Source organism: Nerophis lumbriciformis, linkage group LG32 (genome assembly GCF_033978685.3).
Source record: "Nerophis lumbriciformis linkage group LG32, RoL_Nlum_v2.1, whole genome shotgun sequence".
NCBI classification, from domain to species: Eukaryota; Metazoa; Chordata; class Actinopteri; order Syngnathiformes; family Syngnathidae; genus Nerophis; species Nerophis lumbriciformis.
Window position 1 is genome coordinate 18,452,331 of NC_084579.2, and position 27,084 is coordinate 18,479,414.

At 39.0% G+C, this 27,084-nt stretch overlaps 1 protein-coding gene across 1 annotated transcript; it reads right to left on the minus strand.

Annotated features, from left to right (window-relative positions):
• Positions 1-3,193: 3,193 nt before the first annotated feature.
• Positions 3,194-26,075, minus strand: nop14 (NOP14 nucleolar protein homolog (yeast)). Its single transcript, XM_061927491.2, has 19 exons — positions 25,901-26,075; positions 25,535-25,717; positions 24,559-24,693; positions 24,346-24,487; positions 19,369-19,505; positions 19,168-19,308; positions 18,981-19,103; positions 16,542-16,676; positions 16,157-16,478; positions 15,357-15,487; positions 13,180-13,265; positions 12,962-13,097; positions 11,231-11,332; positions 10,968-11,121; positions 10,739-10,898; positions 8,981-9,128; positions 4,701-4,819; positions 4,470-4,625; positions 3,194-4,390 (listed from the first exon to the last, which is right to left on the minus strand). The coding sequence occupies exons 2-19, from the start codon at positions 25,715-25,717 to the stop codon at positions 4,294-4,296; spliced, it is 2,607 nt and encodes an 868-aa protein (XP_061783475.1). The 5' UTR covers positions 25,901-26,075; the 3' UTR covers positions 3,194-4,293.
• Between the last annotated feature and the right edge of the window lie 1,009 nt (positions 26,076-27,084).

Here is a 27,084-nt window from a genome sequence, read left to right on the forward strand (position 1 = left end):
AGTGGGAGTGGCGTGCTGCGTTTGACTACAGTTTTCATCGCCATCATAGATCTAAACTAGAGATGTCCGATAAATGCGTTAAAATGTAATATCAGAAATTATCGGTATCGGTTTTTTTTTTTTATTATCGGTATCGTTTTTTTTGTTTTTGTTTATTAAATCCACATAAAAAACACAAGATACACTTACAATTAGTGCACCAACCCAAAAAACCTCCCTCACTCATTCACACAAAAGGGTTGTTTCTTTCTGTTATTAATATTCTGGTTCCTACATTATATATCAATATATATCAATACAGTCTGCAAGGGATACAGTCCGTAAGCACACATGATTGTGCGTGCTGCTGGTCCACTAATAGTACTAACCTTTAACACTTAATTTTAATCATTTTCATTAATTACTAATTTCTATGTAACTGTTTTTATATTGTTTTACTTTCTTTTTTATTCAAGAAAATGTTTTTAATTTATTTATCTTATTAATTTTTTTTAAAAGTACCTTATCTTCACCATATCTGGTTGTCCAAATTAGGCATAATAATGTGTTAATTCCACGACTGCATATATCGATACCGGTAATTAAAGAGTTGGACAATATTGGAATATCGGATATCGGCAAAAAGCCATTATCGGACATCCCTAATCTAAACGGAACTAAGGAAAAGTTTTGATCTTACAGTTTCAAATAAGATGAACGTTATTTTTCTGCCTGTTTGACTCAATGACCAGAGTTGCACATTTCATATTCCTTTCTGCACAGCAATTCATTTAAAAACATATTTGCGCTACATTTTATTTCGAGATAGGTCAGTTACTTATTCAATCCAGCAGATGGCGCTACTTTGAAACACCACTGCGTATCGGTGCCGTCAATACAGCCAACACACTCACCGAGGCATCATTTACTAGGGCTACACAAAAAAATCAAATCACCTCCGAATCGTTATTTTTAATCATTTATTTACAAACCCTGTTTCCATATGAGTTGGGTAATTGTGTTAATGTACCGTATTTTTCGGACTATAAGTCGCAGTTTTTTTCATAGTTTGGCCGGGCTCCAGTGCGACTTATGTTTTTTTCCTTTTTTATTATGCATTTTCGGCAGGTGCGACTTATACTCCGGTGCGACTTATACTCCGAAAAATATGGTAAATATAAACGGCATACAATGATTTACAACATTTTCAACCCATATTCAGTTGAATATGGGTTGAAAATGATTTGCAAATCATTGTATGCCGTTTATATTTACATCTAACACAATTTCCCAACTCATATGGAAACGGGGTTTGTATAAATAATTTTTTTAAGACATTTTTAGGCCATCTCTTTGCTACCAGGATATTTTCTAATTCAGCAATAGATATCTGTATTACCTGACCGCTTCTGTTAGCTACCTCTTTGTTTATTATGTATATTTTCAGCTGGATCTACTCTGTTATGCTGCACTTTTTTGCTGCAGCTGTTACATATATTCTAATATTGCACATGGTAATTGGGATTTGTTATATATTATATAAACGTATAATATATCAGTATATATTATATACTGTGTGTATATATATATGTAAATATTACATATTTTATATTGCTACTATGATACATTTTAGTCTACTTTATACCTGAATTACCCTTTCCATCCTTTGTAACTGAGCTACTGTGTGGAACAATTTCCCTTGTGGATCAATCAAGTTTGTCTAAGTCTAACCTGTAACCTATTTTGAAAGTTTCCTTATAATTATTATACCATATCATACATTGGGAGAATCTGTTTGAATTGTGAATCAATAATGGGGTGGGATCATTAGGTGCCCAAAGATGAACACAACTATCATTTACTCATCACTATATTTAACCAATGACAGTTTTTGTAAACTAATGTAATACTAGCTTTGTAGTAACTTTAGTGTATTGTATTCACCTTTTAAAAAAATATTTGTAATAACAGTATCACATGATTTAATAAAAATTGCGACTTATTTCCAGTTATAGTTGCCACTGTCTCACAATATTCTGACTTTCATTTCACGACTTTTGTCCTTTTTTAATCTTTTGTTAAAAAACAAACACTTCTCATATTTGGCTATCATATTGTTTATTACTATATCATTTATTTGCAAAACTTCCAATGGATGGTTCCTCATTTTGCAACCCTAACTTGCAAGTGTGAAGTAGAAGAGCCGCAAAGGAAAAGTCAGTTTCTTTCATTGTCACTTCTTTTTTTAGTCCTAATACTTTGACTTATAGTCCAGGGTTTGTTGTAATAACTTGAGTAGTTTCTTGATGGTGTAAGTACACTTGCTGAATGTCAATGTCAGGGGGACACTATATAGCAGTAGTTTTGGGTTACAGGAGCGAACGAGAAGGTTCTAAAAGCCCAACTTCCTGTTTGCGTGTCTTCCACAGGGCGAAGACAACTCAGGCGGGCAGGATGTGGTCCAGTCGCCGGTTGATACCAACGCTGCCAACGCACCAGTGGTGAGACACTGAGAAACATTTAGTACATCAAGTACACAAACTGTAACCAAGTCTTATTCTCTTGCCGCAGGACAACACGGCTTGAAGTGAACGTTTTACGAAGAAAAGATGACCGTAACATTCCATGTTGCTCTGACAAGTTGGTCCTGTATGTGTGCGTGTGTGTGTGTACTTATGGTTGGATGTGGGTTGTGTATTCTTAATATGCGTCTGCATATCAGCAAATGTACCTCAGGTGTCTTGTGTGGTTTGTAACCAAACGTCATTGACATGACAATGCCACTTTACCTTAACCGTGTGTGTGTGTGTGTGTGTGTGTGTGTGTGTGTGTGTGTGTGTGTGTGTGTGTGTGTGTGTGTGTGTGTGTGTGTGTGTGTGTGTGTGTGTGTGTGTGTGTGTACCCACCTGGAATATATCACAACTACCCACCTAAGTGTGTGTGAACAGTTCTCTAGTTTTATGCTATACAAATGTTTGCGTCCATCTTGGAACTTCGTCAGATTAACTTTCCAAATTACTGCCATACATCATTATTTGGATTGTAGTGTTGAATAAAATGTAGTAACGTTTCATTGAGTTCCTAATTACAAACTAATGTATTTCCTCTTGGTGGGTGTTGGCTTACTAAACTAAAGAGAGTACCAAGCATCCAGCGACATTTGCTAAAGAAAATATTGTATTGCATTAAAATGTTTCAGTACCAATGATAATTATATTCATATAAAATACAAATGCTATTTTTTTTTTTAAATATAAATATATTTTAAACTTTACATACTAGGTGAGGGAAGTCGATTTTTGGATGCATTGCAATTCGACATGGACAATTATAAAATCGATTAGTAAATGTAAATCGGTTTATTTATTGAAAAAAAAGTAATGCAAACAGTTCTAAAATGTGGCTGACTTCAGGGAGCCACCTCACCGGGAGAGCCGACCAGCTCCTTTTATTATCGGGCACTTATGGTACAGTTTTGCACACATTTCCATTAATTTAATGAATGTGATGGCAATGAATCTATTACAAATGCACTGTTTTTAAAAGTTACAAATGAAACGCTTATTTAGTGAAACGAAATGTAAAACTGCATCAATCTACATCAATTAAAGACGCATCCATAATAGATTTTTATTCGGAACGTGAGGTGACCAAAGATTCCCAACTGGAATACATACAATCTAAAAAAGTCCTAATACACATTTTTCTACCGAAAAAATAAATATAATTTAAAAATGTTTATTCAAGTAGATCTAATAGAGATCCCTGTTTTTTATAAAGCCTGTAAGCCTGACACACGAGTCTTTGAATATTTGCTCATTTATGTAAATATTTTTATTTTGAAATTGGACATGATACATTACCAAGTATGACTAATGAACATTTTAAAACTGTTGTGTCTAAAGAGCTGTTTTGGGGCCTTTTCCGCCCGCAACTCGTTTTTATTGGCCCTCAGTATATTTTAAAGATAAAATGTAATTAAACATTACAATATTTGCTTTGTCAACTGCAACACAAAGCCAAGATGTGGATTCTTCTTCAAATCGTCCTACATTGGAGTTTTATGCAGCCTTCAGTTGAAACAGCAGTAATTGAACATTGGATGTTTATCAGCACAAGGATGTAAAAATGCTGTTAGTTTCAACTATACGAAATAGGCAATGAAAAAGGATTGAAAGGACTCCATAGTTATTTTCGGTGATGGACAAGTTACTGATTCCAACAAGCTTATTATGTTGCAGTCTACTTGAATGTGCACCAATTCATAGATGACAGAGCTAAAAAAAAAGACAAAACCATTTGAAGTTTCCAGGTTTACTTCCTCTTCTTCCTCTTCATGGCCTTCCACTCTCCTTCCTGCGTGGCCAAGCTGCCAAAGAGCTCCTTCACCTTCCTCTTCCTCTCGGCATCCCTGCAAAGGAACACCAGATAGAAGTTGAGGGGCGTCTGCAGGAAGTGAAAACACTTCCCACGCCCAACAGGATCCGTACCTGTTCATGGCCTCGCTGAGCTTCTCCCTGGCCAGGAAGCGCGTGTCCTTCCTGATCTCCCGCAGCGCTCCCTTGAATTCCCTCTTGTACTTGTGACGCACTCGCTCCTTCTCTTTCTCCTCCTTGGTGACGCCACGCTTCTTGCCGTAATCCAACCTGGAGAAAGACGAGCCGTATAAACCAGCAGACCCAAAGCTTCGAGTGTTTCTGCACATTTGTGTTTACACTTACACCTCCACAATCTTGGGTGTGAACAGCTTCAGAGGGACAGGCTTCTTCTTGTCAAAAACCAAGCGGCTAAGAGCAGCAGGAGTGTTGTTGATAACCTCCAGGATCTCTGTTTGCAGTGCCTATTTTACAATTTGAAAAAGTAACAATGACTACTGAGTACTTGGTCTACAATGTGGATCAGATCCAGATTAAACCTACTAGACATTGAATTTTCTCATCCTCTTGACTTCATATTATATGTGTAAAGCTGTTTAATTTTGTATTTCATAAGTGTTAAAAAAAACATTTTCCACAGATTAAATCAGCATTTTTGGAGAGTATACTAATTCAAATGACTTTTTAAAATCTTTTTTTATATTTCTGAAAAAAAAATTCACATTAAAATATTTTTTTTATTTTTTTTAGCATTTTAGGGATCACACAATTTTAGTAGCACAATCACAAAATGTTTTCTAAATAAAATTAATATATTTAAACTGAATTTAGCTAACAAAATACAATTGCCGTATTTTTCGGAGTATAAATCGCTCCGGAGTATAAGTCGCACCGGCCAAAAATGCATACCGTATTTTCCGCACTATAAGGCGCACCTAAAAACCACAATTTTTCTCAAAAGCTGACAGTGCGCCTTATAACCCGGTGCGCTTTATTACGATTCATTTTCATAAAGTTTCGATCTCGCAACTTCGGTAAACAGCCGCCATCTTTTTTCCCGGTAGAACAGGAAGCGCTTCTTCTTCTACGCAAGCAACCGCCAAGGAAAGCACCCGCCCCCATAGAACAGGAAGCGCTTCTTCTTCTATCCGCCCCCGGAAGAAGAAGAAAAAACGCGCGGATATCACCGTACGTTTCATTTCCTGTTTACATCTGTAAAGACCACAAAATGGCTCCTACTACGCGACAAGGATCCGGTTCATAAAAAGACGCAATCTCTCCATCCGCACACGGATTACTACCGTATTTCACAGCAACTGATATTCCTGTGAACCGCACTGTGGAACGGGAGCACGTACGGTGAATATTCGCACCACAGGGAATGAGAAGTCATCCTTCACTGTGGTTCTAGCTTGCCATGCTAACTTCCACCCATGGTGATATTCAAAAGGAAGACCTTGCCAAAAGAGACCTTTCCAGCCGGCGTCATCATAAAAGCTAACTCGAAGGGATGGATGGATGAAGAAAAGATGAGCGAGTGGTTAAGGGAAGTTTACGCGAAGAGGCCGGGTGGCTTTTTTCACACAGCTCCGAAGGCGAACACACCTTCACTAAGACGGGCAGACAGCGCCGGACGACATACGCCAACATTTGCCAGTGGATCGTAAATGCCTGGGCAGATATTTCGGTCACAACTGTGGTCCGAGCTTTCCGGAAGGCAGGATTCACAGAACTGCTGCACAACAACAGCGACACTGAATCCGATGACTTCGACGAGACGGAGCCGGCCATTTTTGGATCCCACGCTTGCGCAACTTTTCAATTCGGACACCGAAGACGAAGAATTCGAAGGATTTACGAATGAAGAATAACTTCAGAAGGTGAGCGCTATGTTTATTTTGTGTGTTGTGACATTAACGTTCGAGCAACATTATGTTGCTATTGCTCTACACCATTTTGAATTTTACTATGTTTGTGATTGCACATTTGCGTACATTTTGGGACAGAGTTGTTAGAACGCTGGTTTTCAATATATTATTAAAGTTTGACTGAACTATCTGACTGTTTTTTTGACATTTACTTTAGCGCAGCGTTTTTTTGACATTCACTTTAGCGCAGCGTAGGCGCGGCTTATAGTCCGGGGCGGCTTATTGGTGGACAAAATTATGAAATATGTAATTCATAGAAGGTGCGGCTAATAATCCGGTGCGCCTTATAGTGCGGAAAATACGGTAATAAAGAAGGGAAAAAACATAAGTCGCATTTTTGGGGGAAATTTATTTGATAAAACTAAACACCAAGAATAGACAATTTAAAATAAAGAAACAGAACGTGCCTGGTATGTTAACGTAACATATTATGGTAAGAGTCATTCAAATAACTATAACATATAGAACATGCTATACGTTTACCAAACTATCTGTCACTCCTAATCGCTAAATCCCATGAAATCTTATACGTCTAGTCTCTTATGTGAATGAGCTAAATAATATTATTTGATATTTTACGCTAATGTGTTAATTTCACACATAAGTCGCTCCTGAGTATAATAAGTCGCACCCCCGGCCAAACTACGAAAAAAACTGCGACTTATAGTCCGAAAAATACGGTATATGCATTAAAAATATAAAATCTTAATTTAAAAAATCGGTTCGCAGCCGAGTGTGAAGCGACTGGGATGAGAATCAGCACCTCCAAATCTGAGTCCATGGTTCTCGCCCGGAAAAGGGTGGAGTGCCATCTCCGGGTTGGGGAGGAGACCCTGCCCCAAGTGGAGGAGTTCAAGTACCTCGGAGTCTTGTTCACAAGTGAGGGAAGAGTGGATCGTGAGATCGACAGGCGGATCGGTGCGGCGTCTTCAGTAATGCGGACGCTGTATTGATCCGTTGTGGTGAAGAAGGAGCTGAGCCAGAAGGCAAAGCTCTCAATTTACCGGTCGATCTACGTTCCCATCCTCACCTATGGTCATGAGCTTTGAGTCATGACCGTAAGGACAAGATCACGGGTACAAGCGGCCGAAATGAGTTTCCTCCGCCGGGTGGCGGGGCTCTCCCTTAGAGATAGGGTGAGAAGCTCTGTCATCTGGGAGGAGCTCAAAGTAAAGCCGCTGCTCCTCCACATCGAGAGGAGCCAGATGAGGTGGTTCGGGCATCTGGTCAGGATGCCACCCGAACGCCTCCCTCGGGAGGTGTTTAGGGCACATCCGACCGGTAGGAGGCCGCGGGGAAGACCCAGGACACGTTGGGAAGACTATGTCTCCCGGCTGGCCTGGGAACGCCTCGGGATGCTCCGGGAGGAGCTGGACGAAGTGGCTGGGGAGAGGGAAGTCTGGGCTTCCCTGCTTAGGCTGCTGCCCCCGCGACCCGACCTCGGATAAGCGGAAGAAGATGGATGGATGGAATTTCAAAAATTGTGCAAAATTAATTAGTGCATTCTTGTTTCAGACAGGACTGCAATCTATTTGTGGTGGTGGGTTGCATGGGGAGGAGCAATAATTTGACTAATTGGCCATTACAATGTTTATGGATGCTGTGAGAGACAAAGTGAGTAAAAACACTGAAAAGCCAGAAATGTTGTAAATTTTTTGTTTAGACCAATATTTGCTTCCATGTTCGTCTCCTAAAAAAACAAGTAAAAGTTCCATGAATTGTCCCTAATTGCACGTCTGAAAAATCTAGAGATGTCTGAATACTCGCTAAATAAATATCAAAAGCTGGCACTTTTTTATGTTAACTCTTACCCAGCATCATCTCTGTGTGTCACTAAAGTATCCCAGCCAGTAGAAATGTACGTACAGCAGCCATAGAGTTGGCTTTCCACAACAAGGTCAGATACATCTCAACTTTTTCGTGAATTAGGGCGTACTGCAGGTTTTTGTGCTTGTTACATGAGGCCCCCGGTGTGTGTGAGCTGTCTTAAGAACCAGAGTTATGATGTCATCTACTGTTCAGTGTTGGAACAACAAGCTACTGACACAGAGTACTATTAGAATGTTTACAAACAAGAGCCAGCAAGGAGCAGTAAATCTATTCACACTATCTGTGGTGAGCCACCACATAGATATTAATGTACAGGAAAATGTGTGGGGTAAGAAAATACAATAAAATGTAACACTATAAGAGTAAGTACTGTTTTTACATGAAATAACCCCCTTTAGTCACCTTTACACTTGTTTAATCCGATGCTGCCTGAGGTTAAGCCAATCAGCGGCCATGATACAGAACTTTGGGCTCTGATTGGTTTGGTCTCATCTAGTGCCCATTACTTATGTACTATTTACACTTTTACTTTAGTCTTTTTTAAGATGGAAAATGCCTAATTTAGACCCAAAATATATAGACTATGCTTTGGAAAAATAAAAGCCGCAAACTTTGAAGCGCACTGTGTCGGGGACGACTGTGCACCCTGAACTTTCATTCAAATAATACATCTGACACAGATTTAGATTATAATTTGTTAAATATCTTTTTTTAGTGTGGGATTGTTTTTAATAGTTATTTTTTTTCTATGAACTGAAAACAAATGCAGACCATTAAAAAAAATAATTCCAATCAAAAACTTGTCAACAGTAAATGGAACACACAAAACGCCTTGGTGAAGGTAATAAAACTAGCAGTAGAACTCACCTTTAAAGGCTCGGGTAATAACTGAGAAGACAGGTGTTGTGAAAGCAGCGTTCTGATTGGCTGGAAGATGTGCCTGAAGGAGGCAAGGTCGCTGTAGAGCAGACAGCATCTCTTCAGCAGGTCCATGCAGGTGGACACACACGTCAACCTGGATGACGACAACCCCACACAGGTGCAATAAGAGAGGGTGCAGACCTCCGCCAAGCAAGGCCAAATTATTTTCATATAACTTAATTTGAACTGTAATAAAGAAAAAGGTTCCCCACTATTAAGGAAAGGCTTCAAGGAAAACTTCACTCAAGGATTTAGTGTTGTCAATCAACCTATCCCCAGCTGCATGTCTTTGGAGGTGGGAGGAAGATATATATATATATATATATATATATATATATATATGCTTGTATGTGTGTGTGTATATATATAAATACATACGTACATACACACACAGACAGACACACACACACATGTATATACATACGTACATACACACACACGTATGTATATACATACATACATACACACATATATATATATACACATTATATATATGTGTATGTGTATATATATATATATATATATATATATATATACCTTATGTATATATACACACACATATAAATATATATACACCGTATTTTTCGGACTATAAGTCGCAGTTTTTTTCATAGTTCGGCCGAGGGTGCAACTTATACTCAGGAGCGACTTATGTGTGAAATTATTAACACATTACCGTAAAATATCAAATAATATTATTTAGCTCATTCACGTAAGAGACTAGACGTATAAGATTTCATGGGATTTAGCGATTAGGAGTGACAGATTGTTTGGTAAACGTATAGCATGTTCTATATGTTATAGTTATTTGAATGACTCTTACCATAATATGTTACGTTAACATACCAGGCACGTTCTCAGTTGGTTATTTATGCCTCATATAACGTACACTTATTCAGCCTGTTGTTCACTATTCTTTATTTATTTTAAATTGCCTTTCAAATGTCTATTCTTGGTGTTGGGTTTTATCAAATAAATTTCCCCCAAAAATGCGACTTATACCTCAGTGCGACTTATGTTTTTTTCCTTCTTTATTATGCATTTACGGCCGGTGCGACTTAAACTCCGGAGGGACTTATACTCCGAAAAATACGGTAGGTGTATATATATATATATATATATATATATATATATATATATATATATATATATATATATATATATATATATATATATACACACACACGGTACGTATATACGGTACTGTGTATATATATATATATATATACACACACACACACACATATTTAGTGTATATATATATATGGTACACAAAAGGTCGCAAATAGAGGCGTTCGTAAATCAAGATTCCAATGTATGCGTTTTTGTCTGTATTCTGGATGATGGGCAAAATGTCCCTAAAAAGTGCAGTTTTCCTTTAAGACAATAATATAAAAAGGCACTGACTGCATGATTTTCCCCACATTGAATCTTTTCTGAAATGTTCAAGTTTTAGCAAGCACTGCAGTACAGCCCACGCAAAAGCTGTCGTGTGAAAGCGCCTGCTGGCTCACCAGTCTTTGGGAAGGCTAAATGATCTCTGTGGCGGCACAGGTGAACGCCACAAGGTCCAAATTGTTGTTCTTCGTACACACTATAATACCATACAACAAGGTAGCTTTCCTGTGTTTTGTCCCTTCAACTACACAAGACAAATAAAAAAGATCCATGTGTATTTTCCGCTCCATTCGCGTGGTCACCTACTTGAAGTGATCTCCTTCGAGGTCCTTCAACGCAAGGTGCTGTGTAGCAGAAAGTGGCAGCTGGCTTTTGTTGTCCCAGCTTTTCCAGGATTCAGCGTCTGACAGCACCAACAGATCGCTGTGCTTCCCACTGGGCCTAAAAGGTGGAACGACTATGTAACCTGCAAGAAAATGTTTTAAAATAAAATCAGCTTAGTGGCATCGAGTCCTGAAGCCCAAACCAACTGTACCTGGAGAGCTCTTGTCCTGCACGGCCATGTGCAGCGTTCCAGTCAGGAAGTTAATGAGCTCGGGCAAGAAGCGCTTGGAAAAGGAGACATACTCCACAGCCAGACAGCACAGGACTAAACCTGATGTCACATCCTGTAATGATCTCACTGGACACTGCACACACATCAGAGTGTTTTAGTACAATAAACAAAAAAAACCTTTACTGCTAATAATTGCTTTGTGCTTTCTGTAAAGTATGCTATGATAACAAAGTGCTTCGTACCTTAGTGAGAGCTTGGCCAATATAAAGGAGCGCCGGTGTTGTGACAGGATGCCTGAAATCCGACGTGGGAAACAGCAGTGCCGTCACTTTCAGATGAATAAGCTTAAAGAACACAGAAATATATAAATATTAGGGTTGTCAAAATGAAGGTGTTAATGCGGATTTATCCATCATTATTAAAGATGTCCAATAAATGCTTTAAAATGTAATATCGGAAATGATCGGTATTGGTTTCAAAATTATCGATATCGGTTTCAAAAAGTAAAATGTATGACTTTTTAAAACGCCGCTGTGTACACGGACGTAGGGAGAAGTACAGAGCGCCAATAAACCTTAAAGGCACTGCCTTTGCGTGCCAGCCCAGTCACATAATATCTACGGCTTTTCACACACACAAGTGAATGCCCAAGCATACTTGGTCAACAGCCATACAGGTCACACTGAGGGTGGCCGTATAAACAACTTTAACACTGTTACAAATATGCGCCACACTGTGAACCCACACCAAACAAGAATGACAAACACATTTCGGGAGAATATCCGCACCGTAACACAACATAAACACAACAGAACAAATACCCAGAACCCCTTGCAGCACTAACTCTTCCGGGACGCTACAATATACACCCCCCGCTACCCCTCCCCCCTAAACCCCCCCACCTCAATCTCCTCATGCTCTCTCAGGGAGAGCATGTCCCAAATTCCAAGCTGCTGTTTTGAGGCATGTTAAAAAAAATAATGCACTTTGTGACTTCAATAATAAATATGGCAGTGCCATGTTGGCATTTTTTTCCATATCTTGAGTTGATTTATTTTGGAAAACCTTGTTACATTGTTTAATGCATCCAGCGGGGCATCACAACAAAATTAGGCATAATAATGTGTTAATTCCACGACTGTATATATCGGTTGATATCGGAATCGGTAATTAAGAGTTGGACAATATCGGAATATCGGATATCGGCAAAAAAGCCATTATCGGACATTTCTAATCATTATGCATTTGATTCAATTGTAATCACACTAATGAAGATATGTGAAGACAAACAAAGCATAGGCAGTAGCCATGTCAAATAAATGATACTAATATCGACTGAATGCTAAATTACGGTAGAGCTAACACAGGCTTAGCCAACTGGAAGACAAACATGTTGACAACAAACTAACAGGTGGATAAAACATTGCTAAAGAATGGCTAAAACAGGATACAAACAATTTAACGGCAAACACTGAGACTGGATGTTAACTTGATGCTGAATCGCTAAAGACACAACGCGGGTAATATAGGCTAATGATATGTGGCTATTTGATGCTAGCTAACAGCTCAAGCCACCCACTGAATGCTCACAAAGGTAAAAATGACCAACATGGGGAAGAAAGCATACTGAATAAAGTAAAAGTAATACATAACATTGCTAATGGAGAGATAATCACACTGAGAAAAGATGCCAAGTCATTGTTAGCTGATGCTAAATCCCCAATGACACAAGCCAACACAATGATAGCAATACAGTAGGTTGCAACTACCCATCCATTTTCTACCGCTTCTCCCTGCGGGGGTCGCGGGAGGTGCTGGAGCCTATCCCAGCTACACTCGGGCGGAAGGCAGGGTACACCCTGGACAAGTCGCCACCTCATCGTAGGGCCAACCAAGACTAACTGAATGAAAACGTGAACGCACGATACGACTAGAATGAATCATGTATGGTTTACGCAGCAAATAGTCAATACCATGTCTAATGTTGGGAAAGCTGCATGCCTTTTGACCTCCACATCCTCCTCCATGCTCTGAGCAGCATCACTAATGATGGTCTGCATGCTCTTACAGGCCTCTTCTGGAAACATCTGACACAGGGTGTATAACTCTCTGCATGGAAGAAAAGCATATTCACAGATTCAATTTAGAGAACTAAGTATTACAATTATTGCTTGGCCAACAAGGATCTTACGGTATTAGCTTGTCAATGGTGGTGAGTTCAGGAGGACTCCTGCAGGCCAGTTCTCCAAAGTACTCCAACAGGAAGTCAACTAGTTTCTGGGAGATATGTCCTGTTAGTTAATAATACATGTCATGCAATACACACAAGAGGGCTGGAAGAATTACGGCAAAAATAATAATCATGATTACTTGGATTGATATTGAAATTACGATTAATAACACGCTTATTCATTTACTTGAAAACATGAGTATTTATTGTACCACCAAAAATTAACTTTAAATATAGCTTTAAAAAAAGGATATAAATTAGTAACGAGTAAAATAATATTAAAAGTAGTAACAATAAATGTAATTCCCAATAGCAAACATTTTTGTTTTTTATTCCATTTTTTACCTTTTACACTTATTTTAGCACCATAGAGTGTGTGTTTTTATGTCAAATAAAATGTAATAATATGTCGGTTAATTCAATGCAAAATCCTCAAAATTTTTGGTGCAATACATCTTTGGACAAAGTTGACCAGTATTTTAGGTCAAAGCATAAATAACTGTGTGAATGTATCCATAAGTGCTTTAAGTACATTATGCTGGTGTAAGGTACCGGTACTTATTTAAAACTTTAATTTTGTTAGTGCAGTCAGACCGAATGTGGAGCATTGCGCTATTGTGAAGGAAGAAAGTGTGTAAATAAAGACAATTTGAGGTTGTAAAAAAAAATTAAAAAAAAGAGCAAGTCTCAAGTTGCGACTGCTGTTTGTACATTGATCTTACATCGATGATGTCTTTTACAATAACACAAGCAGATGATATGTGTTGTGGGGTATTGATATTTCTTGCTAGTTTAGTTGCTGTTTCAAGTGACCGTCTCCACATTGTTTAGTCCAAGACGGGGCGGTTGAGTGTGTGTGATGAATGACACATTATTTTCCCAAACAAATGTTCATTCCCCTCACAATGACAACATTTCACTCACATTTATGTCAATTTCCCTGATATTCTGCATTTAACAGCGGATTATCCAGCAGAGCCCCCTCTCCAGTACACCTGAATAGACCTTACCGGGAAGGCTGGGGAGTGTGATCTCACGATAGATGGAACACACCCTGCGGTTCCCCTTTTTAAATAGAGGCACCACCCCCGATGTCCACGCAATGCTGCAGAGTCTTGTCAACAACGACAACTCCACAGCATCCAAAGCCTAAAGGAACTCCGGGTGGATCTCATCCACCCTCGGGGCCTTGCCACGCAGGAGCTACTTAACTACCTCGGCAACCTTAGCCCCAGAAATAGGAGTCCAGTCCCCAGGCACTGCTTCCTCATTGGAAGATTGTAGGTGGGATTGAGGAGGTTTTCGAAGTATTCTTTCCACTGATCCACAACATCCCCAGTCGACGTCAGCAGTACACCGTCCCCACTATACATGGTGTTGACAGTGGATTGCTTCCCCCTCCTGAGGCGGCGGATGGTGGTCCAGAATCGCTTCGAAGCCGTCTGGGAGTCATTCTCCATGGCTTCTCTGAACTCCTCCCATGTCCGGGTTTTTGCCTCTGTAACCGCCAAAGCCGCACACCGCTTGGCCTGTTGGTACCTGTCTGCTGCCTACAGAGTGCCATGAGCCAAAAGGACCCGATACGACTCCTTCTTTGGCTTAGTGGCATCCCTCACCGCTGGTGGGGTTCTGGAACTACCGCCACAGCAGGCACCGGCCACCTTGTGGTCACACCTCCGATCGGCTTCCTCGACATTAGAGGCACGTAACACGGTGCACTCGGACTCAATTCCCAGCGCCTCCCTCGTAACATGTTCGAAGTTCTTCCATGGTGAGATGCCAAACTCCTAATATATGTGCAGTTTTCATTCTTTCGCTCCTCATCTGTTTCACTGTCACAAGCACGTTGCGCGGCCTATTAATCGTTTTTTTTCAATGATTATATTTTCATGATCATGAGTACCGTATTTTCCGCACTATAAGGCGCACCTAAAAACCTCCAATTTTCTCAAAAGCTGACAGTGCGCCTTATAATCCGGTGCGCCTTATATATGAACAAAGTTTTAAAATAGGCCATTCATTGAAGGTGCGCCTTATAATCCGGTGCGCCTTATAGTGCGGAAAATACGGTAACCATAATCAAAATCAAAATTCCAGCCCTAACAAACAATATCGTGGAGTATAAATCCACTTTGTACCTGTAGCTTCGGTTTATTTCCTACAGCCAAACTTGGGTGGTTGCTCTTCTGAGTCCTGGCCACTATGAGGCGCTGGTTGTCAGGGGTGTGGCCACGAAGCAGCTTTTTAAAATCACCATAGCTTTCCGGAGCTGCAAGGCACACAAAACAAACAACAACAATATAATTATAGTATAATTAGGTACTCTACTTTTAAACTTATGTCTATTACTACATGGAAAATTATTATGGAGTGCCTCATCAACAGTTATGTTGACACAGTAATATTAGAGTCTGAAATATGCTTTACAAACAGATAGCTATTACTGCCTCATAACACTGCTAACACAGGCTAAACTGATCTATAAAGTATCATGTGAGCTATTAAACCGCTAAGACACAGTTGTCACAATAATTAATAAAGACTTAACATATTTTTAATTAAAAAAATAAATTATAGTGGAAACAAATTAAGTTAATGTGTGGCTACAAAAGCGGGCTAATACAAAGCTGCACTGCTAAGCACAGCTCATCATGTAGGATAAACTAAACTAAAATAAGGATAACCCCACTTAAAAGAAAAATATGAAAAGGTACAGCAACAATTTATAACAGACAGATATCACTAATACAATAATAATACAATAACACTAATGCATGGCTAACTAAATGTTAAAGTTGGCTATTTCACTGCTGAGACAAAGGCTAAAAGAAGCCAACTGTAGTAAAAGAAAATCAATATGACTAAAATTCAGAAGCAGGCTAATACACACCTAGAATAATACAACTGAACAAAATGAAGCGTTAATTGGACAAGTTACCAGCAAAAGTGTATGGAAGTTCTGCTTTGGCTGCCTCCTGCTGGGCCTTTCGCTCTTCTTCGCTCAGGCTCTTCTTTGCTTTGGCACCGGGCTCTTCATCCTCATCCGCTTCATCTTCACTTTCCCGCTCGGACTCCAAGTCTGAATGACCATCCTCCTCTTCATTGCTGTCTGCATCCTCTTCATTGCTGTCTGCATCCTCTTCATTGCTGTCTGCATCCTCATTATCATCATCGTCCTCCTCCTCATCACTACTTTCTCCTTCTTCATCGCCTTCTTCTTTGTCTTCTGCCGACTCCTCTTCAATGTTCCATTTGCCGTCCTTAACAATAATTTACAATTTAGTTCTCTCTGTTGTGTTCATGTTGTCCATGTATTTGCTCACCTCATAGGCTAAGGTGTTTTTGACTTGTTTGTCCAGGACAAAACCATCATTGAGGTCGTCAGCCGACATGTGGCCCTTATGCCGCGTACCTTCCGCTTCTCCTTCATCTCCCATCATCCTCTTCAGTCGATCAGCCTGGAAAATACATAGCATGCGTGTGATGATGACCATACCGTATATTACCAAATAAACGCCCTTGGGCAAATAACCGCCCATGTCCTAATAGCCGCCCGGGGTCTGACCCCATTTTGTGAATTAACCGCCTCTTCCTAATAACCGCCTATGTCCAAATAGCCGCCCATGGGCTGTTATTTGCATAATTTAGATTAAAATGCTACTGGGGTTGCGTTTGCTGCCGAATTATTGTTTTGATGGTTTTATAGATTACTTGGTACCATAATTTTATTTTTCCTATATGCTACTTTATTTAAAACTTGGAGTACTGTAGCCTTTATTTTATTTAAGTGACAGTATTATTGTTCTGTTTTGATGGTGGGTTTTATACTTGAGTACTTGGTACCATAATTTTATTTTTCCCGGTAGGCTGCTTTATTTAAAAAGTGTATTTATTTTTAGTATTGGTACCGGTATTCTATTTGACAATTGTTGCACTACTGCCATGTAGAGGCCTTGTTGATCTCGTCTTTTGATAGCCTACCTCATGTTGATCTCTTATTTTTTTGTTTGTATGTTTACAATAGCTTTTACATTTAAAGTTTTTTGTACGAAAAAAATACTGGACAGTAACCATTGTAACCAAATAATGGCCTGGTGCAGGCTGGTGCAAAAATAAATAAAAGCCTTGTGCAAATAACCGCCTGCTTCTTTTAAACGCCTGTCTCCAAAATTGATTTTGTGAAATAAACGCCTGGGCTACTATTTGGTAATATACGGTATATATATATATATATATATATATATATATATATATATATATATATATATATATATATATATATATATATATATATATATATATATATCCATTTTCTACCGCTTATTCCCTTCGGGGTCGCGGGGGGCGCTGGAGCCTATCTCAGCTACAATCGGGCGGAAGGCGGTGTACACCCTGGACAAGTCGCCACCTCTACACAGGGTATATATATATATATATATATATATATATATATATATATATATATATATATATATATATATATATATATATATACATATATATATATACACATACACATATGTGTATATATATTAGGGCTGCAACAACTAATCGATTAAATCGATTAAAATCGATTATAAAAATAGTTGGCGATTAATTTAGTCATCGATTCGTTGGATATATGCTATGCGCATTTTTTACCTTTATTTATAAACTGCAACATTTACAAACAGCTGAGAAACAATAATCAAAATAATAGGGGTGTAACAGTACGTGTATTTGTATCGAACCGTTTCGGTACGGGGGTTTCGTTTCGGTGCGGAAGTGTACCGAACGAGTTTCCACACAGACATATTAAGTAGCGTACTGCACGTTGTGTGAACAATACTCAAAATGCCGGACATTTGAGGCATTTAAGAAACACCGCCCGACAGCCCCGCAAAAGAGGACATGTCCAGTGAAAAGAGGACGTATGGTCAGTCTATCCTTGCCCGGTGTTTCTTAAATGCCTCAAATGTCCGGCATTTTAAGTTAGGGTTGCGTGTATTTTCAATGTACGTTCAGGGTTAAGAAGGTTAAAAATAAAACAAATTGTGTGCGTGCAGCAGCATTCGTGAGGGAGGGGGAGAGATAGAGAGAGCGAGAGAGTTGTGATAAACGCGCATGCGTCGTCAGGCTCTGCTTTTTATCGATACATTTATCAGATTACATTTTTTATTATCTATAGCAGGGGTGTCAAAAGTGTGCATTTTTGTAACATTTTCCTTGTTTTATTTGGCAAGTTGAAAGAACATGGCGCCAGTATGCTGTTTTTTTCAATAAAATACTGGAAAGGATAGAAATGTAGTTTGTCTCTTTTATCCGATTATTAATCGATTAATCGAAGTAATAATCGACAGATTAATCGATTATCAAATTAATCGTTAGTTGCAGCCCTAATATATATATATATATGCATGAAGCATTAGATGTTTATTAAACTTTTTTAACTTCTTTTTACACTTGCGTGATGGTTAAAATGTTTTAAAAAGATGCATGAATCATTAGCCATCTATACTTCTTTAACTTTGTTTAAAACGTATATGACAGTTAAAAATGTTAAAATGTTACTTAAAATGTCCCAAGGTTAAAAAAATAAGGTTATGATGGCCTAAGTTTGACACTGTAAAGGATTAATTATGTTTCAATTGTCTAAATTGGGGAAAATGTGGTTAAATATTAAATCGTTTTGGCGCACAAACCAATAAATCCAACATAACAAAAAAAAAATTCAGATTTTACAATTAAGTAGTGAGGAGGCCGTGTGAAATTTGGGAACGTACCTCAAGTTTCTGCAGCTTTTCCCGCTCCTCCCTGGCAAGCTCCTCAGGGTTCTTCAACTTCTCAGAGGGCTGAGCCTTCATCTCGAAGCCGAGCTCCCTCACCATCATGTCGTACTCCTCCAGCTGCAGGACGAGGAGGAAATGTAAACCATAACGCTCAATGAAGGTTATAAAACAAAACAGTTACCTTTGGTTTCTCCTCTTCCTGCTTCTCCTCTTGCTGAGCTTTAGGCTTCTTCTGCACCATCAGAGCCTGGATGCTCTTCCAATCTTCGTCCAGCTTCTCAGTCAGCTCCTGTGCTTCCTCTTTCTGCACTTGTCGCTCCCTCTAAAGAAAACCACACAGATTGTTGTCCGGTCCTCTAGCAGCAACAGGGAGTTGACGCACCTTTTCCTGCTTGGATTTGTGGATGAGCTCCTCAATCAGCTCCTGTCTGGACTTAGCTTTGGGACCTCCTTCATCCCCGTAGGTCTTTTTCCTGAGGAGGCCTCCTCCCCCGCCGAAGTGGGCGGCAGTCAGCTCAGCTAAAATGGTCAGCAATATATTTTTATGTAAGAATTTCAATAAAAGTCAGTAGCGATTATCATTCAGCTTAAAAATCTTCCACTCCAGTCCTGCAGGTGGCAGCATCACATATGGTAAAGTGGGTGCCAACTGTCGAACAGCAAGCTTTTTCCACAAAGTACTCAATGCAGAATCCATACCTGACAACTTTTGAAATCAGAAAAACCTAGTAGCCAGGGTCCAGGGGCCGCAGGCCCCGGTAGGTCCAGGACAAAGTCCTGGTGGGGGCTTTGCCCCCCGACGCAAAATGATTATTAGCATTCAGACAGGTTAAAATGTTGCTAAAACCATCACTGTTTGGGCGACAAAAAACGTTGAAAGTTTTCCACTTGTATCGCTAGCAACGGCATTAGACTTGTGTTTTTTTGTCCCAACGTGGTCTTTTACATCGCTAATTCCTCCGTGTCCGATCGAAAAATCTTGTCTGCACAAGGTGCAATTCGCGTAGTTTTCACCCTTTTTGGAACGGATAATTATTCCCGGATAAGCTTTTGAATATTCTTCACGGAATGACTGCAGTTTTCTTTTCGGTTTAAGACTCGTTTGCGATTTTTCTCCGGCTGATTCCATGATCGTTCGCTCGTTTGGAAACAATGGCAACTGTATGGCGTCACATTAGTGCCAAAAATCCGAGCGCATAAAAACTGTTATCGCGCGCTGATTCTCCACTTCGTGCGCGCGACACCATTTTGCGCGCGCGCGGTGCCTCTCTGCGCGCGCGCGACGCCTTTCTGCGCGCTCTCTGTGTACTCCTGGCATCTCTCCTCGCGCTGTCATGTTTCTTTTTGGCACTTTGGGGGCGGGTATGCTTTCTGATTGGCTGTGAGCATTTTTCATATGACCAATCATTCTCCAGTGTAGCAACGTTGTAGCCATCTTACTTCAGACATCTAGCCTCAATCATTACATTGATGTCAATGGTACATGTACTACTTAAATTACCATAACTTGCTCGATTTTCGACCAATTTACAAACGGTTTGCCTTGTTACAAATCTTATTACATGTAGATATGACATAGGATGCTGTTGAAATTACCTCTTTCGCTTTAAAAAAAAAAAAAGACTTAATTGTGCCACATAGTTGTGTAGGGTCAGTGTTAGTCAGTTCTCTGATTATTTTAAACTGTTTCAGAATACATTATTAAAAGCTATTTTTAACATTTTAAAAACAAAATTCAAAGATTATTTCATTAATTTTATGGCTGAATCAAAAGAAATTCCATAAATTAGAAAACAAATGTTCAAGAAGAAGTGAAAATATAAAATAATGTTATGGTTGGATGTTATTGCTGGTGGACCAGTTCTGGCTGAAAGATGTGATTATGGTGTTTGTTGTCTTATTATTTATTTGGGTCAAATTTTGTATTACCCTTTATTGTGTTTATATGGTATGAAATAACCTTCATCAGCGCGCGACATTTTTTTATCCACTTCTTCCTCCGTAAATCTTGATACATATTGACGATGACCCACCCTGCTATACTTCTGATTGGCTCTGAGCATTTTTCAGCGTTTTTCGCCTGACCAATCAGAAAGAAGAGGCCGTCTAAGCATACCCGCCCCCAAAGTGCCAAAAAGAAACATGACAGCGCGAGGAGAGATGCCAGGAGTACACAGAGAGCGCGCAGAAAGGCACCGCACACGCGCTAAAAGGCACCACGCGCGCGCAAAATGGTGTCGCGCGCGCGCACGAAGTGGAGAATCAGCGCGCGATAACAGTTTTTATGCGCTCGGATTTTTGGCACTAATGTGACGCCATACAACTGGTGCCTCGTGCTTGGCAGCGGTGCTATAAATAGCCTCGCGCATGGCATTCGGAATGGCTCGATAGGAAGTTACGGGAAGCAGTGTCGATTGTCATTGTTGTTACGCGATTTCGTGAATAAAACTTTTTTTTAAATATATATTTTTAATTAATGAAAAAACGTACTTTTTATCACTGCAACCGTAACCCGGAATAGGTTGATGAAAACCGTACTAATTACGGGAAAACCGGAGTAGTTGGCAGGTATGAGAATCAGATTCATTGAGATGTATTTAAACAGACTGGCGGTTAAACAATGATGGATAGATGGATATATTTATATATAATTATTGAAAGTTATTTTATTTATTTATATATTCATTGATTGTATTTATCATTATGCTTTTATTATATTTTATTCATTTGAAACAGGGATTTTTCAGTTGTTCATGTTTTTCCAGCTGAATTTATTGGGAACATCCAAGACAGAATACATTCCCCTCACACAAAAAAGGTGTGGTATTAAATAGTTCATTTTTTAAATAAGAATAATCTTACTTTTTAATTCGGATTAATCATAATTAATTATGGGTTATTACTACTCACTTGTATAATTAAAATAACTTTTAAATATTTGGACAAAAATGCAATTTTATTGTCAGAATACCATACAGGCAATTGTTTAAATGTTTTACTTCAGTGATCCCCAACCACCGGTACGGGGACTGCTACGGTCCGTGACCAATTTGCTACATGAATTAATTTATAAACTACCGCAATTTCTCAGACTCAACTTTCGCCTGTCCCACAAAACACATCAATAAGCTTGTTAATAGATGTATATTACAACTTATTTGTTATAGTATATGGGACAATGCACATTAACGGACATATAAAATAAAATGTTAATGTGCCAGATTATAGCCAAAGGCTAATTTCCATCTGCAGTGCGCTGCAGGGTCATTGTATATAGCAGGGGTTCTTAACCTTGGGACCCAACTTTTCCGCAACAGAGAAGCCCGGGGACCACTTCAATATTAACACTTAATTAGTAATCTTACTCTTGATTTTTATCACATTCAATAATTACCGTATTTTTCGGACTATAAGTCGCAGTTTTTTTCATAGTTTGGCCGGGCTCCAGTGCGACTTATATATGTTTTTTTCCTTCTTTATTATGCATTTTCGGCAGGTGCGACTTATACTCCGGTGCGACTTATACTCCGAAAAATACGGTATATCTAACCTACTTACAGTTTACTAACTTTTGTCAAATGATATAAAAGCATGTGTTAATCACAAAGATTACATTATTAATTTAACAAATAAACCTTAACCTTAGGTCAGGCTGATTTGAAAAAGATGCACTAACCAAATAAACATTACATTACATACAGTATGAATTATATTGTGCTAAAATAAACTAAATTATTAATCAATAGGTTTCTTAAAGAAACTGTCAATAAAATTAAAGTGCAAATGAAAATACAGCTTTGGCACGTTAGTCATATTTTTTGCGCTTAAGAATTGTCTCTATGGCATTAGCACCAGACTTCTGTTTTATATTGTCATTACTGCCACAAGTGGTGGAAAAGTGTTTTACAACTGAGTACCGCTGCTGCCTATACGGACCACAGCTGAAAAACACACATATTACATTCTAGGGGGCGTTTGCAGCCCAACACTGGTCCCCGGCCCTATGGTTAAGAAACACTGGTATATAATATATGCCATTAATGTGCCGGGCACGATCTCTTGGAAAAGAAACACGACCAGGGCTCTCACTACTTCAGCGTTATAGTGAATTGATTTTTCATGCTCATTTACTCCGGCTTCCTCCCACCTCCAAAGATATGCACCTGGGGATAGGTTGATTGGCAACACTAAATTGGCCCTAGTGTGTGAATGTGAGTGTGAATGTTGTCTGTCTATCTGTGTTGGCCCTGTGATGAGGTGGCGACTTGTCCAGGGTGTACCCCGCCTTCCGCCCGAATGCAGCTGAGATAGGCTCCAGTACCCCCCGCGACCCCGAAAGGGACAAGCGGTAGAAAATGGATGGATGGATGGATTTTTGTTTGCTGTTTTTATCTGCTATGTTAGATCCACTAAGGATTGTTCTTTCACAATATTATGTCACTCGACATCCATTGCTTTCGGTCTCCCCTAGAGAGGGGGGGGTTACCCACATATGCGGTCCTCTCCAAGGTTTCTCATAGTCATTCACATCGACGTCCCTAATGTGGGCTCTGTACCGAGGATGTCGTTGTGGCTTGTGCAGCCCTTTGAGACTTTTGTGATTTAGGGCTATATAAATAAACATTGATTGATTGATTGATCTGCCACAATGTTATCTAAAGTCCCATCTGTGTGTATTTTGAAGTGAAATTTGCCAGCAAGCACAGCAGTCAGAGTCTCCTCACTCATCTTTGCACTGATGTATGCATTGACCTAGTCCCTGACCGTATAATAACACATGCCGCCTTTTAGATAACCATCAGCAGTTAAGATATGGTCAAAATTCATTGCTTGATTAATACATACATAACACACATATACATATACATACACATATATACAGTACAGGCCGAAAGTCTTGACACACCTTCTCATTCAATGTGTTTTCTTTATTTTCATGACTATTTACATTGTAGATTGTCACTGAAGGCATCAAAACTATGAATGAACACATGTGGAGTTATGTACTTAAAAAAAGGCGAAATAACTGAAAGCATGTTTTATATTCAAGTTTTTTCAAAATAGCCACCCTACGCTCTGATTACTGCTTTGCACACTCTTGGCATTCTCTCGATGAGCTTCAAGAGGTAGTCGCCTGAAAAGGTTTTCACTTCACAGGTGTCATAGTTTTGATGCCTTCATTTGACAATCTACAATGTAAATAGTCATGAAAATATAGAAAACGCATTGAAATGAGGTGTGTCCAAACTTTTGGCCTGTACTGTATATATATATATATATATATTTTTTTTTCATATTAAAAACTGTAGGCATTGATGAAAAATTGATGGAGGTAAATATATTGACTTTTTGTACCCACCTGATAAAATGCCTCTCTCCTCTGACTCGTCATCACTGTTCACCATGTCGGTAAACTTCTCTATTTCGGACAGTGATTGTCCGAAATGGGTCAGCTCCTCCTCCTCGTTCAGGTTGTACACGTCCTTCCGCTCATGGGCACGCTGAAAGACAGACACATTTTCTTAAACACCAAGAGATGTTAAAGTAAAAAGCACAAGATGACTTGACTCACCTGTCTCTCCATGGCAAACCTCTGGAGGATCTTGTCTTCTGGAGCTATCTTGGAGTCATACTCTCCCAAGCGTCTGTCGATCAGTTTGTTGGACTTGTTCTTGAGTTGGTATTCTTTCAGGAGGGTTTCTTTTCTCTAATGGACAAAGAACCAGCAAAAGAAGAAAAGTCACATCCTCACACAAATTGTGTGAGGATGTAACAGGTGTAAAAGAAAGTGCATCTCTATCCTCCTTCAAAACCGCACTAAAAGAACACCTCCAGGCAACTACAACCCTAGACTAACACCCTTCCCCCACCACATCCCACCTCCCCGGATTGTAAATAATCAAATGTATGTACATGTTCTTATTCTTTCTGAGCTCACTATGTTCATTGCTCGCTGTACATATCCTACGAAGTCAGACCTACACCGTTACAATGTCCATTTCTCAGATAATATATTATTGTTGATGACTGAAGTGCTGATAGCAACTAAACCTAACCCCCCCGCCCCAACCCCCTCAGCATCCCACCCCCCGGATTGTAAATAATGTAAATAATTCAATGTATATACTCTGATGATTAACTTGTGTGATGACTGTATTATACTGATAGTATATATTTGTACCATGAATTGATTAACATGGACCCCGACTTAAACAAGTTGAAAAACTTATTCGGGTGTTCTCATTTAGTGCTCAATTGTACGGAATATGTACTGTACTGTGCAATCTACTAATACAAAAAAAGTTTAAATCAATCAATTGTGTTGAATGGACACAGCAGGGAGACTTCATGCACATTATTTTTCCAAAAAACTATTATTTTGCTATTCGAAAACCCCAGTAAAGATGCACTGTGATTAATCATCATAAAATAAAGTATAGTCTCTCAAAGAAAAACATTATGAAAACACTGCAGTAGGCAAATATTGCAGGTTAAGACGTGCCATGATTGAAGCTTATGAAACAGTTTGCTGGGTGTTTAAGTCTCACCTTCTTGATAGATTTGGACCGGGAGACCCCAGGGAGGCCCACATCATGCTTGCTTTTTCTCCCAAGCACATCGAATTTCTTCCTGTTGATTTTCACCTCAAAAGGATTATTCTTGATCTCGTTGGACGTTTTGGTTTTGCGGACTTTGTCCGCAATGCTCCTCTTTTTGGACGGCTTCCCCATCTGGAAAAGTCACAGTTAGTTAATGTGGGTGGTCCGAATCCCCATCATGTTATTAAGCATCTGTATAAAAACTGTCAACATTGTAAACAACACATATTTAACTTCCGAGCATATTTTGAGTCTACGTTAGCTCGCTACTTCTCCCTGAGCTATTCGTAAACAAACCACAATTTTCTAATTTACCCTTTCAGTGTGTCGAAGACTCAACGCCTATATAATACAGCCCGAAGACAACATTTAAATGTCAACACTGCCAAAGCAAAGTTTAGTGAATGAAATAACTTTTTAGCACATAGCCACGTTTTTTTTTTGACCAGATTCTACTAGCAGCATGCAGGCGACGGTGTGAAAGGTCAAAACAAACGACAGCAACTCAAGAGCTACTCTGTGGTTAATTTTTTTACAGCGCCCCTAGAGGCTTTACACACAATTACACATAGGAGTCGTCCAAGTATGGAACGCCACATTATCTCATTGATAAAATAATGTGCAGTTCCATACTTGACATTACTGATAAATAACTTAATATTAATAAATACATCTTACTGATAAAAATGAACTTACATATATATATATATATATATATATATATATATATATATATATATATATATATATATATATATATATATATATATATATATATTAACACATCCGACACATATGTAGGATTAACCGAGGGTGAATTCAAAACCAGATGGAACAACCACAAGGCTTCTTTCAGGAACAAAAACCTGCGAAATACCACAGAACTCAGCAAACACATTTGGGACCTCAAAGACAATAATGTTGAATATTCAATAACATGGCAAATTCTTGCATCCAGCACACCTTACAATAGTGGTAATAAAAGATGCAACCTATGCTTGAAAGAGAAACTGTTTATTATCTACCGTCCAGACCTGTCATCCCTCAACAAGCGCAGCGAAATTGTAACAACATGCCGCCATAGACGGAAACACCTCCTAGGTAACACATGAACCAATCACCACGCCCCTAGGCCAGCCTGTACCCACCCACTCTGTGCCCTATATAAACCATGGTATGCGAATGCTCCCATTAAAATCTCCTGACGATTGAGGGTACCCCCCTCATGAAACAGGCCTGTAGAGATGAAATAGTCTTGTGATTTTTTTCCCCCACACATACATATATATATATATATATATATATATATATATATATATATATATATATATATATAGTATATATACATATATAATACGTTTTATATAGTTTTAATATATAAATTATTTAATATAAATCTTAATTAATTGGTTATTGATTAGTACAATTAATTTTTTTGAATTAATATTGGCAAGTTATTAGAGATGTGTGTTGTTGCCGGTGCTGTAGCCTGGCTAACA

Bases quoted from the DNA above. Each gene is read 5' to 3' on its own strand.
- nop14 (XM_061927491.2), bottom strand. From the start codon at position 25,717: ATGGGGAAGCCGTCCAAAAAGAGGAGCATTGCGGACAAAGTCCGCAAA. The intron at 19,309-19,368 runs GTGCGTCAACTC...GGTTTTCTTTAG, and splicing joins ACAAATCCAAGCAGGAAAAG to AGGGAGCGACAAGTGCAGAA. The intron at 4,820-8,980 runs GTGAGTTCTACT...ATTGTAAAATAG, and splicing joins TATTACCCGAGCCTTTAAAG to GCACTGCAAACAGAGATCCT.